Below are 13,979 nucleotides of genomic sequence, written 5' to 3'. Positions count from 1 at the left end.
GCAAAGTAGCTACCTTTTCCCCAAGGTGCCTGGTGTGTCAGCAAAATACCACTTTAAAGGCAGAGCCCAGCTTTGTCCTTGGTGGAGAGTCTCTCTCGTACCCACCTGATGTTCTGTTCCAGAGAAAGCACGCAGGTCGGGAAGAACCTGGTGCTCATCGGTTCTGTCCCTGTGACCTTCAGCAATGCTTTGAAGTCCTCTGCCCTCCACGTGCTTTCCTTACAGACAAGGGGCAGGATTAGCTCTTCTGTTAGGGCTCTTTCAGGTTGAACCCCTTGTGGGGATTGGGTGGTTTTATGTTTAAAGTCATTATTTGCCATGCTTTAGCTTTTCTGGGTTTCCCAAATTTCTTTTCTTTCCCTCTCTTCTTGGCTTCTACTTTTTTCCCTAGTATCTCCTGTGTTATTCTACTTAATATTCTTAGTTCAATTCACTTTTGAAAAAGTGAATAATTGTAATTATTTGAAACAGAAGCCTCATATAATTCCCTTAAATGGAAAACCAGGGTCGTGGTGAGTATTATGAAGTTACTAAAGTGACCTCTGCGGGTTTCAAGGTGGGAAGCAAACATTTCTGGAGCTCCAGCCCCGTGCCAGCTACTGTCCCAAGCACTTTACATACCTCATGCTATTTAATTTTCACCATGACCCTGTGGGGGTCGACACCATTCCTGCCTCCATTGCACGGATGAGGACACTGAGGCTTCGAGAAGTTTCATAACCAGTGGCCATACTCCACATGGCACGAAATCCTGGCGCCGTAGCCCACGTTGCACTGGCCTGAGGTTTGAGAACTATTTGCGTGTACGTGTTGATTAATATCGCCTTTCTGTTGACGTTCTTGGCAGTCGTCTAGATTTCTATTAATCTCCTGTCAGAGGCCCTGACAGTTTTACTGGGAGAGGCTGATAAACATCAGTCTGTGAGGGTGGGACCGGGTACAACATAAACACGCTTCTGAGAAGGGCTACAGAGGGAGCAAGGATGCCCAGACTCGGAGAGCTCCCGGCATGCGCGTGTGCATGCAGGGGCTTCCGTGTGGAGCTGGCGGGCGCCCTGCACGCACACGTGTGTGTACTTGGAAGCTCACAGGCGCCCCAGACACCGCAGACATTGGAGGGTGGGGAGGGGACGTGTTTTCCACAGGATGGGCAGTATGCTGGTGCAGGTCCTGCCTCAGCGGCGGTCAGAGAGGACGAAGCCTGTGACTTCTCCGTGTGTCCCAGGGTGACAGCCGGTTCATTCCTCTTCTGATTGACAGGCCACACTTCATCGAATTTCCAACCAACTTCCTGCAAGCAAGCCAGGCAGGGACCTTGATAAGAAGGTGGAATTCAGGGCAATTAGGTGCAATCCGAACCCCGAGAATGCGTTTTCCGAGGGTGGTTTTTCCCCAGCTACTTTCAGTGACATTCCATTCATTCAAGGCTGACTTTTACAAAATAGGCTTGTTCTGGGGGTTTCACTCAACACAGAGCTCCGGCGCATTTGTGGTCAGGCCAGGCTGCTCTCTGGGCAGTGGGTGAATCACTCAGCCTGTGGACAGCCCCACATGGAAATCATCTTGGGGACTGGCAGCGGCCCGCAGTGGCTCAGCTCGCAGGGCTGCAGCGAAAGGCTTAGAGTGGAGTGAAATTTGCTGTCACCCGGGGGCAAGTGGCTCGGTGGTCGGAGACTTTAGAGACACAGGGGTTTACATTTCCAATTACTAGTTAGCTTGCCTGGGCTGAACCACCTCATCTTCCTAAACCTCAGATTCCTCATCTGTTCAATGGGTTTTTTAAAACACGTAACATACCCATGACACAAAATTCGCCATTTTCATTTTAACTAGTTTTAGGCGAACAGCTCAGTGGCAGGAAGGACATGCACACTGCTGTATCAGTGGGGTTGTGGATAGGATTGGATTTGAGGGCGTAAAGTGCTTAGAGCAGTTCTCGATACTTGGAGGGTGTTCAGTGAGTGGTAACCAAGGTCATTATTTTGTATCATCTACTAATTATCTTGTGCTTTGGAAAATATAATGCCTGTTCTAGTGACAAGTGTTTCTTAGGTGAGGGCAGGTGCTAAGCAGTTGGTGAGACAAAGATGAGGGGAAAATGTGGAACCTGCCACCTACCTCAGGGGACTTGGAATCTAACAGGCAAGGTGAGAAACATATACAAATATATGCGCATATATACATGTGTACATAATCTATACACATTATATGTATATAGGTGATATGTATGGAAAAACATGTACACACACACACATATAGATACAGGCGAGAGCGCTGCTACAAAGGATAATAATTAAAACACTTCAAGAGACTAAAGGGAAAGAGAAGGACTCCACAGGGCGTGCAATACACGAGAAGCAAGATTAGGTGAAACATTTGCACGGCACATGAAAGCCTGAAGGTTATAAAGCACTTTTGCCATCAGAGTCTCATCTGGATGGATTTGTTTTCCTCATCCTTTTCACAATAATCTTGTGAGCTGGAACAAGATAGGGACCATGGATTCCCATTTTCTGGTGGGTAAACTGAGGCTCAGAGTCGCTAAGGGCCCTGTGCCATGTCATGCAGCTGGATGGAATATGATGACTCAGACCCCGGAGTCCCATGTCCGTTTCATCTAGGGTTGCAAGGCGGACCGATCAGAGTGTGGGTGGGTCAGAAGGTGGTGGCGTCAGGTGCACAGGTAAGGGTTTTCCGAAGTGCGATATGCACTCCGCCGTGCTGCCGGTTGATTTTAGGTAGGCCACCGGTGAACGCTTTCAAATGAACAGTTGTGCACTTCGGTGTTCATCAGAAACCCCGAGTCTGTGATTTCATGGACGTTTCCCAGGGAAGTCTAAATTGAAGATGGAGAGGCCCCGTAAGGGGTAATTTTAAGTAATGGAGCAGGCAGTGTGCAGATGCGGCAGAACTGGTGTGGGATGCCAGGGGCCGCAGCTGGGAATCACCGGCCGGGTCCTGGTGACTGGTCCTCTTAGGAAGACCCAGGGCTGGAGAGGAAAGGGTGGCTCAGCCGGCAGACCCAGCGGGTGCCTCTCCGCTGCTCCAGTGCGGGAGTGGGGGCGAGGGGGGCAGGGGTGAGTTCAGCCGGTGCAGACGCTAACTGCCATGCTAACAAACCTCCCTGGATCTTGCTTGTTTTCGTAGATTGCTGACTTTGGGCTTTCCAACCTGTACCAGAAGGACAAGTTCCTGCAGACATTCTGTGGCAGCCCGCTCTACGCATCTCCTGAAATTGTCAATGGGAGGCCATACCGAGGGCCTGAGGTGAGCGGGGTGCCTGCTGTGTCTGGCGGACTGTGTCTGGCAGGCTGTGGGGGGTCTTAGGGGGAGAAAAGGCCAAAGGGCAAGAGCTGGATCTGGAAGATATTTTTTAAAAAAACCAAAATAAGCAAAGAAAACTTTTCTATGTTTGATTATAAAAGCCATCACATGCATACCCAGGAGAAAATTTGAAAAATCCTGAAAAGCCTAAAAGAGAAAAGAAATTTACCTGTAATCGACCCACAAAAGATAACCAGTTAATATTTTTGTGACTTTTTTAAAGACTTTTTTCCCAGTGTAAATCTCTGCATTTAAGAAAATAATTGAGGTCCTCGTATATGTATATATAATTTGCCTTTTATTAGCCTTATACTGTGCCATTTTTGAATTCATTATTAAAAGTGTAGTTTTTAATAATGACACAAAGTTTTATGGTATGACTAAATATCCCATAATTTAGTCATGTCTCAAGATTTAGACAGATTTTCAGTGTTTCCTCAGTATAACAGGGCACGTAAAACAAACATCAAACCAAAACCTCCCTACCTCTGGGAGTGACTACCTTCTTTCACGTAATTTTGACAGCCTGTATTTTTTTCTACTAAGGAACTACATTTTAATTGCACCTTCTAATTCACGAGAAACGTATTTCTCTATATGCTCAAGGCTTTGGGGGGCCTCTGGGAAAGATGTGTTCAGTGGAAATGTTATTTTGAAAATGGGTGAGTTGCGAGTGACTCTTTTCTTTTAAAAAAGACGGTTCTCTTTACAGAGAGATTGCATCCACTCAGTGTTCTTTAAATAGCAGCTGTTCACTGGGTTGAAATGTTTCCTTCCAAATATTTATCTGTTTGAGAGTGTTTGGGGGCAGGGCTGGAAGCTGGAGAGAGGGATGCCAGGAGCCTCTGCCAATTACAGTGAAGAGGAAGTCTTTCTGAAGTAGGCGTGTAAGGGAGGGGCATCGGATTCCATTTACAAAACTGCAGAAACCTGACACTGTAAATTTATCATAGAAACGAAGACTTCTTTGATCTTTGAGGATCTGTTTCCGAGGTTATAAGCTGGCAGCCTGTGATCCGGCCAGCAAGTATGCTTTATTTGGCTGCATTAGTCTTTCTAAAAAGAAAAAGAAAAAGGAAAAAAGCAAACATTTAATAACTAGGAGATTTCACATGAAAGCCTGGTTAATGACTTCTCTGGAAAACCCGAAGGACCCAGCAGTGCGGGACCCAAGTCACCGCAAGGCAGCAGTTAGCCGAGGGGAGGCTGCGTGCGTGCGGATGGGCGGAAGGACTCCTTCGTCTGTCTCGGGGCCCCGCCCTCCACGCTGTAGTCCCCAGTTTTCTCGTGCTTTGTTCACGGGTGTTGTCTGCCTGGCTCCCGTGAACATTTGGGTTCGCCACCCATTCTATTTGAAGATGATACAGGAAGGAATTGACTTCTGGGTCAGGAGCAAAAAGCCCCACATCCCAGCCTTAACCTCCATCCCTGGGGTGGGACCCCCCCAAGAAACTACTGAGGTCCTTGTGCCTCAGTATTCTCATCTGTCAAGTGCGGGGGGGTGAGAGTCCTCCAGGCCCTACCTGTTTTCACAAAACTGTGGCGAGGATCAAAGAAGATGCTCTATTTGAGGGAGTTCTCACGTAGGTGGGGACCGTGGGTCTTGGTTTGAACTGGAAATGCGCAGCTGCCCTGCCTATCAGTTGTCAGGCTGCCAGGGGAACCTGCCTGCCAGGTGCTGAATTCAGTTCCTGGGGTCACTGGGGCTGGCTGCTCACACGCTGTGATGCTGATGGTTCGCAAGGCAACCGGAATCTGTTTCCCAGCTCCTGCATGTCCTGTCTCTCTGCTCCAGGTGGACAGCTGGGCCCTGGGCGTGTTGCTTTACACTCTCGTCTATGGAACAATGCCCTTCGATGGTTTCGATCACAAAAACCTCATTCGGCAGATCAGCAGTGGAGAGTACCGGGAGCCCACGCAGCCCTCAGGTGCGTGCTGGGGAGGGTCAGGGGTTGAGCGGGCGTGGTGCGTACCTGCCCTCACTCACACTGTCTGCTTCTGTTGTATTGTCTGGAAGGAGTCTTCCACTTTTCTGCTTTCTTTTGCGTCCAGATCTTTGGCTTCTGGCAAAGCTGGCTTGTTAGGCCGCCTTGCCCAGACTTTTCCCAAATGAAATTTTCCAAATAAGCGTTCTACGTGGCAGGTGGGCTGGGGGTCCTGTTTGCTTGCCGCGTGAACCTAGGTGAATATTGGACTCTGTTTGGATTTAGTTTCTCCACTAACAATTAAAAACTTGGGCACAGGTATTATTATAGGAAGTCCCTTCCGATCCATGCAAAGCACCCTCCTTAGACTGTGGGTGACAACTGCTCCTCCTCACCACTGTGCCCTGCCTGGGGGCTGTGACATGTGGGCGTGGCTGTTTCATGACCTGTCACTGCATAACAGCTCTATCCCTAAAACCCGCCAACAAACTCAGTGGTTTAAACAACAAGCAAGCAAGCATGCCTCTCGATTCCCTGGGTGGGCCAGAGCTCTCCTGGCCTTGCCTGGGCTGTCTCCTGCAGCTGCAGTCAGGTGGCAGCTGGGGCCGGAGCTGCTGTTGCTGAGACTCCTCCACATGGGCTCCTTCTCCAGGAGGTGTCTCCCCAGGCTTCTGAGTCCAGGGGGGCGCCCGGACTTCTGGCGTGGCAGCTCAGGGCTCTGAGAAGGAGGAAGGAGTAGCCGCCAGGCCTTCTTAACGCCTGGGTTTGGAAGCCAGATAATAATGTCCCTTCTGCCATGTTCCATTAGTCAAAGCAACCCTAAGCTCCATCTCTTGATGGGAGGGTGCCGTGCGTGGAGGGGAAGGGTGTGCACCAGGGCCGTCTTGGGAATACGGAGAACACAAATACTTCATCTATATAGGTGCGTGTGTGTATACACACATACACACATACATACTGTGTATGTACACACCCAGACACACACAGGCCGTTCTCATTATTGGTAGTTACGTTCTATAAAATTGCTGTGCGCGCTGAGTTTGTGACCACTAAGCATTGTTCCTCAGGGGAACACAGGGCTCCATTCCCGTGAGCCTCTGGTCACACCGTTTTTTGTTTTGTTTTGTTTTTAAGATTTTGTTTATTTATTTTTAGAGAGGGAAGGGAGGGAGAAAGAGAGAGAGAGAAAAACATCAATGTGTGGTTGCTGGAGACCATGGCCTGCAACCCAGGCATGTACCCTGACTGGGAATCGAACCTGGGACACTTTGGTTCACAGCCCGCACTCAATCCACTGAGCTGTGCCAGCCAGGGCTCTGGTCACACCATTTTTGACAGCCGATCAATACACAATCTTGTTTTATATACACTTCTGTGTAAAGATACCTCCCTTAAGATACGTTGTTCATTCATTCACATCGAACTCACGGCCAGCAGCACTGTACCTGGTGCCTGAACGAAGCTTGTGTCTAACTCACACATTTCCTCCGAAAGGCTCGCCGCAGCCTTCCTGCGCTTAGGAACTCGGCACAGCACTCCCGCACTACCCCTGGGGGCATTCTGTGCCATGAGGTCACCAACACGAAGTGCCACCTTGTGAAAGACGTGGACTGCATAGACCGAAAAGGACACTCGTAAGGACACTTGTTAGTAGGAGAGCGAAACAGCCAGGCAGAGCATTGTTCCCCGTTGGACCTCCACTGGGAACACACACGCGTGTTGGTGCGACGCGTGTTTTCTGCCACTCTGCGTCCTCAGGTGACCGGGATGGCGCCCTGAATATTGACTTTGAGGGTGCAAATAAATTTTAGTGAATTTCCAAGTATAAAACCTGTGAATAACAAGCACTGACTATGATATATTAGTAGATAGAGATATTCATATCTGTCTGTATTTTCTCAATAAGCCAACTTGGTTTGGATTTTTTTTTTGGAGAAATTTCGAGGTGACCTCTATGGCTATCTTATTTGCCTTAGCACCGAACTCGAATTTCTGGCACATTATAGGGGTTCAGAAAATATTTGTTGAATGGCTGAATGAACATTGTCCTGTCACTTTTCAGGGGCGCACCTCACCCCTGGCCCCCTTGCCAGGTGCTTGTAGCTACTCATTAGCTCACATAAGTGGCAGGGTAGCAGGGAGGTGGCGCCTTCCCTGGATACCATTCAGTCCCCACGGGGGAAGCACAGGTTGATCTTTTTTTTTTTTAAGATTTTATTTTTATTTATTTTTAGAGAGGGAAGGGAGGGAGAAAAAGAGAGACAGAGAAACACCAATGTGCAGTTGCTGGGGGCCATGGCCTGCAACCCAGGCATGTGCCCTGACTGGGAATCGAACCTGTGATACTTTGGTTCACAGCCCACACTCAATCCACTGAGCTACACCAGCCAGGGCCAGTTTGATCTTTAAAGTCAGGTTTTAAGCTGTGAGAGTCATTTGGCTCCTGTGGTCTCCTCGCCATCCCTTTGGGGACTTCCCCCTAACTCTCTGGCAGCCGAAATTTGCAAATGGAGTTTCTCAGACGGGCGGTAAGCTGATAGCACACATAGATCAGCTCTCCGATCTGGCAGCTCAGCACGCTGTGGCTTATGTCGGAGAGGGGACAGAGGTAAGCTCACGGGGTGTGGGGTGCAGCACCCGGCCACGGCCAGCCTTGGGCAGGGCCCCTTTCACTGCCCAGGTGTGCCAGGTCTGAGCTCCTCTCCACCCTCCTCTGTCTTCCCCTCTCTGGGGAGGAGCCCTTTCCTCGTCATCTCAGCCCCAAATTTCCTTTTCGTGCCTCTGCGCTTTCCCAGTGACCCTGAGCTCCGCATGTTTATACAAGCCTACCTTTGGAGGACGAAAGAGAGCCATGGTAATCTACACCCGCTTTCCCTTTTGGTGAAACGATATTCCCCAAAGGAGCGGTGGGGCCCTGCCAGGGGCTGGGTCTGGATTCTTTCCCGGGTACCTGGCCTTGCCCGTTTTATAGAAACTGGAGTTGATGGAGAGCTCGGTAGTTCATGACCTTCTTTCACTCAGACAGGAACAGCATGCCAGGATGGCATGGCGCACGGGCCTACGGTTCTTAAGTTGTTTTTTTTTTTTAAAGATTTTATTTATTTATTTTTAGGGAGGGAGAGAGAGGGAGAGAGAGACATCAATGTGTGGTTGCTGGGGGTCATGGCCTGCAACCCAAGAATGTACCCTGGCTGGGAATCGAACCTGGGACACTTTGGTTCCCAGCCCACGCTCAATCCACTGAGCTATGCCAGCCAGGGCCAGTTCTTAAGTTTTGATGATGCTTTTGAGATACAGTCTGGAAGACTTTGGCTGGACCGGGACTCTAGCTGGAGTTTTCTGAAAGTGAGCATGCCTCCTTAGCCGTTTCTGGAGTGTCATCCCCGTCCCAAAGCCGGGAGCTCCCACGAAGTCATCTTCCTTTTTTTTTTTTTTTTTTTTCTTGTCCCATAGACGCTCGAGGACTCATTCGGTGGATGCTGATGGTGAACCCTGACCGCCGGGCCACCATCGAGGACATCGCCAACCACTGGTGGGTGAACTGGGGCTACAAGAGCAGCGTCTGTGACTGTGATGCCCTTCACAACTCCGAGTCCCCGCTCCTGGCCCGGATTATCGACTGGCACCACCGGTCCACGGGGCTGCAGGCTGAGGCTGAGGCCAAAATGAAGGGCCTGGTGAAACCCGGGGCTTCCGAGGTCATGCTGGAGCGGCAACGGTCGCTGAAGAAGTCCAAGAAAGAGAATGACTTTGCCCAATCTGGCCAGGACTCGGTGCCCGAGAGCCCATCCAAGCTGAGCTCCAAGAGGCCCAAGGGGATCCTGAAGAAGCGAAGCAACAGCGAGCATCGCTCTCACAGCACCGGCTTCATCGAAGGTGTCGTCAGTCCCGCCCTTCCCTCGGCTTTCAAGATGGAGCAGGACGTGTGCCGGACTGGCGTGCCCCTCCCAAGCTCCCCGGAGGCAGAGGTGCCAGGCAAACTCAGCCCCAAACAGTCGGCCGCCATGCCCAAGAAAGGCATCTTGAAAAAGACGCAGCAGAGAGAATCGGGTTACTACTCCTCTCCAGAGCGCAGCGAGTCCTCAGAGCTGCTGGACAGTAACGATGGGATGGGCAGCAGCATCCCGTCCCCTAGCCCTCCGGACCCAGCCAGGGTGACTGCCCACAGCCTCTCCTGCCGCAGGAAGGGCATCTTGAAACACAGCAGCAAGTACTCCACGGACACCATGGACCCCGCCCTGGCCAGCCCTGAAATGCCCACACTGGAATCCTTGCTGGAGCCCAGCGTCCCCGCTGCGGAGGGCCTCTCCCGGAGCTACAGCCGGCCTTCCAGCGTCATCAGCGACGACAGTGTCCTGTCCAGCGACTCCTTTGACTTGCTGGATCTGCAGGAGAACCGCCCTGCCCGGCAGCGCATCCGCAGCTGCGTCTCGGCAGAAAACTTCCTCCAGATCCAGGACTTTGAGGGGCTCCAGAACCGGCCGAGGCCCCAGTACCTGAAGCGGTACCGGAACCGGCTGGGAGACAGCAGCTTCTCCCTCCTCACGGACATGGATGACGTGACTCAGGTCTACAAGAAAGCGCTGGAGATCTGCAACAAACTCAACTAGCGCCCCGGGGTGTGGGGGCGGGGTGGGGGTGGGCACCAGGGAGGAAGGGAGGTAATGGCTTGTTCTGACAAGCTGGTTACCTCTTTGCTGGCCATGATGATAGACGGAAAGAGGGTTGGTGCCATCTTGCTTGGCCCAGTTTGCAGCCTCAAACCAGCAAGTGGGCTCTCTGCCAGTCCTGTCAACCGCCAGTCAGAATTTGGGTCCTAATTGGCATTGGCTTTATGGCACCTCCTGGAGGACCAGCTGTCCAGGGGAGGTGGTGTTGGCCAGCACTTAGGGAGTGGGGAGGAAGCATATGGGAGAGGGAGCATTTCCCTAGAAGTCGTCCAAACGCTTCTGGAGGAGGGACAGGAGAGACTGGGGCCATCTGCTTTGGGTGAGCTCAGAGCTTGCTCTTTCTCTCCTCACAGTAGCAAGCTCGGTCTGACGGCATGGGGTTGGCAAATAGATTTCAGCAACCTGCGCTTGCATCGGTGATCGATTGATAGTGGCTGCTGGCTGTGCGGGTGTGAGTAGCCCAGGCACACGGGAAGCAGTACTGTGATCGAATAGTCATGGCTGCCGTGGGGTTGGGAAGAGGGGCGGTAGCACTCATGCCATGTGGTTGCCATCCTTGACCTGGCAAGGTGCCTGGGAATTAGGTTAGGGCATCCTGTGGGGTCTCTGTTATCTTTTCATGCTACTGGTGTGGCATTTGTTGATTTGCTACTCTACCTTGAATAGAAGACAGGGCCTCAGTCAGAGAGAGGAGGCTGTGAACTTGGCTAAGGACTTCGAGTCAGCCCATAGTGATTTTTTGGCTTCTTTCCGGATGTCTGCCTTGTTCTTCAGCACAGCTTCCTAAGGGTGGATGGGAAAAGGATGGTGGTGTCAGAGGTCAAAACTTCGGTGTATAATAGAGCTTGGGACTCTCTGTGGTGCTTGCCCGGATGAGTGGAAATTGACCCGCACCAGCAAGGGGGCGACTGATCGATTTCTTTAACATCTCAATATTAAACTGGAATGCCGCCTCTCGGGTTCCTTCTCACCTGCACGAATGCCCTGAATTGGATGCAGTACTGTCCGTAGTCTCCAAGGGAGCAACTGGCTCAGCCACTGACCCTGTTTAGTAACAGCAGACGGTTTCCCCACCCACCAAACGTGGGATCCTCAGAGGTGGGCGAGTTTGCTTCCGGGGAGTTAGTGTGTAGGTGGGGTATTTGGGGGAGGAGAGGAAAGTCAGGCAGGAGGTGCTTCCCCCCCACATCTAGGTATTCAGTGCCATGGCTGTGAACTCCCAGGCTTCGGGGGGAGGAAAGAATGTTTCATCCACTCAAGTGAATGAGGTGTCGAAAGAGCGGAGTGGGAGGGGGGAAGCCTACAGAAGAGGAGACATTTCCCTAAAAGTCACCCACGTGGTTCTGGAGGAGGCAGGGAAGCCGTGTGGTAGGACTCTTATCTTAAAGAGCAACAGGACTAGGTGTTTAGCTTCTCGACACCCAGGTTGCAGGGGACTAGACATCACTCCCACAATGGGACATCCTTAGATCCTGGGTTTGGGGTTAATGGTCTTATTTGTGAATTTGGGGTGACTTCAGATTCTACTGGCCTGGGGAAATTGAAACCCTTGTTTCAAGATGGCCGACTTCGGGTAGCCACCTGGAAATATGATGGGAGGGCTAGTCTTTTCATTTTGGGGAAAACCAGCAGGTAAACCAGCTCACATGGAGACGGGCAAGAACTCACCTTAAGGCACTAAGAACATTCATTAGAACGAACCCGCCCTTTCCCTAAGGAGATGGCTGCATGTGTCCCCTTTGCCACCCGCTCTGGGGTTCTGGCTTGTGCATTCCCTTCGGGTCGAGTCATGTATTGTGGGAAGCTCCTCCGTTTCCTTTCATTCAATTCCACCTCCTTCCTGAGCTCCACTATAGGTTCAAAAGGGAAAAAAAAATTCCGTAGGTGGCAAATTGTGTGTGGAGGGTGTGTGGGTGCATGGAGGGCATTCTGCAACCTCGGAGCTCCCTGCTCCTGATCTCATTTCATGCAGCCTTTTCTGAGCACCCGGTGCTGCCACGCGGCCGGGCCTCGTGCATGGCCACCGGCCTTGTTGGGAGCTATCGGCGTGATTCAGGAATCACACCTAGCTACTGGCTGATTTTTTTTTTTTGCCTTCTGCCAAGTGATTGCCTCTGTTTAGTATTTTCCAGCCTTCTAGTTTTTAAATAAAAATGACAACTATTAAGAAAAACCATTCTTACTCCTCCCCCCAACAAAAAAAAAAGGGAGAAACACACATGTATGTTCTCTTTTGTCAATACATCCAGACTGGATTCTAGCAAAGGCAGGCCTCCACTCAGAGGCAGAGATTGGGAGTCGAGTCCTGGTGCGCTGCTAACTAGCCGGTGGCCTTAGGCACCTGCAGAGTTTGGGGCACTAAGTTTTCCCTTCGTTGAGAGCTGGAAGGGTGGATTAGCTGGTCTCTCAGGCCCTGCCTGGTTCTGACATTCTGCTAAATCCTCGGATTCTAGATGTGATGTTGGCTCCGTCTTTTCAAGGAAAACCCTGGAGTAGAGGGAAAAGCCCAGAAAAGCAACTTCCCTGCTTCCTCTTTAAGTCCTACCGTCCCTACCAGCCAATCCCCAGCCAAGGAGGTCGTGCTTGATGCATCTCCACGGAATCACAAGTGGGAGACACTTTTATGACCTGGTGGACCAGGCAGGGGATTCGCTGTCGGCTCTCCTGGTCCCTCCCTTGCCTCCGTGGGCCTTTCAGTGTCTTAGTTTACAAGTCTGCCAAAGGAGTAGAATGATACTTCTTGTTACAGGTAGATTTCAAGGCATGATCAGTTTTCAGGAAGTGCTTCAAGACCCCAGGCCGCATGAAAAATGCTAAGAACTCACTGAATTTCCATCCCTGTTGTAAGGTGCTGCTGCTTCAGATGACAGGGAGCACTGTTCAGGGTAAAATTCAGGTTGAGTGGCGCCCAGGCCTGCTGTCTTGAGTACAAATGTGAATGATCGACTGACTGCTTATTGCCAAACTGGAAATGTTCTGTAGGGATTAACTGGCATGGTATCATTCCTAGAAGAAAAAAAAAAAAAGAGAGAGAGAGAAACTTGACTGCACATTTTTTTTTTTAAGGAAAAAAAAATCCATGTTGTGACTTTTATTTAATTTCTATTTTTTTGGTAATAAAAAGTTGACTTTTTTATTTGAATTTGTCTTTTCTTATTTATTGGTCTGAAAGGCATTTCAAAGGTATTATAATAATATATTGGTGTAATTTAATTGGTGCGACATGCTCTATGGCTCCAGTCAAAATTGGTTTTCACTCACTCGATTGGTTTGAGCCCAGGACAGCCTACAGGGAAAAAACCAAAAAACAAACAAACAAACAAAAAGCTGGATAACCACCCAAAGTGTTTGTATTTTCATTGGAAATGGATTTCTGTTTTGTTTTTGTTTCTGTTTTTATTTTTAAATTAAATAAATTGCAATGACCTGAACTGAACCGGGACCTTGCTTCTTTCTTTGGTTGTTTTTCTTTTGGTGAAATCAGGGACAGAATGGGGGTCAGCAGCCGAGGCCCGCACAGGCTAGCTCAAGCACGGAAGGGGAATTTATCTGAAGTTCTCAGGAGATGCACAGCAGTGGGCACACGCAGCTGGGACCGGGAGCGGGAGGCGTGGGATCTTAGGAAAATGGCAGGCCCTCTCTTCTGCCCCTCTTCGCACATGCAAACCGGCTTTATTCTCTTTTTGTAGCCTGATTTTCTTCCTGATCTAATCCCCACCTTGGCTGATCAGGTAACTTTCAAATTTATATGTTCTCAGTTCTGGTTTTCAAAGGAGACTGCTGACCCAGTTCCTTCAGCCTAGGCTAGAGGTTAACCGTCAGAGGTGAACACAACCATGCTGTGTGCCCAGCCTTGGCCTACTCGGTGGGCATCCCCCATGCCCCACCCCCGTCCTTGGCACCTCCTTCTATCCTAAGGGCAGACAGATCCCTAATCTGGTTGCTGGGAGTCTGGAGATCTGAGGGCCACGTTTCCTCATGGGGAAGGCCGCTGCTCTGCCTGTAATAAAGGGACATCCCGGGTCCCACTTTGCCATTGTTCCTTCCGCACAAAGACTCT

General features: G+C 50.5%; 1 protein-coding gene across 2 annotated transcripts in view; it reads left to right on the top strand.

The window, feature by feature from the left end:
- NUAK1 (NUAK family kinase 1) overlaps nucleotides 1–13,355 on the top strand; it is a 72,756-nt gene extending 59,401 nt beyond the window's left edge. For both annotated transcript variants that reach the window (XM_028532487.2, XM_036019519.1), the window contains exons 5-7: nucleotides 3,148–3,267; nucleotides 5,120–5,252; nucleotides 8,703–13,355. In XM_028532487.2, the coding sequence (XP_028388288.1) occupies nucleotides 3,148–3,267; nucleotides 5,120–5,252; nucleotides 8,703–9,859 (1,410 nt within the window). In that variant the 3' untranslated portion in view covers nucleotides 9,860–13,355. The remainder of the gene's footprint in view (nucleotides 1–3,147; nucleotides 3,268–5,119; nucleotides 5,253–8,702) is intronic.
- Nucleotides 13,356–13,979: the final 624 nt, after the last annotated feature.

This window comes from Phyllostomus discolor, chromosome 2, assembly GCF_004126475.2.
Source record: "Phyllostomus discolor isolate MPI-MPIP mPhyDis1 chromosome 2, mPhyDis1.pri.v3, whole genome shotgun sequence".
NCBI classification, from domain to species: Eukaryota; Metazoa; Chordata; class Mammalia; order Chiroptera; family Phyllostomidae; genus Phyllostomus; species Phyllostomus discolor.
Note: the sequence above shows the minus strand (reverse complement) of the source record. Positions and strands in the feature narration are given on the sequence as shown.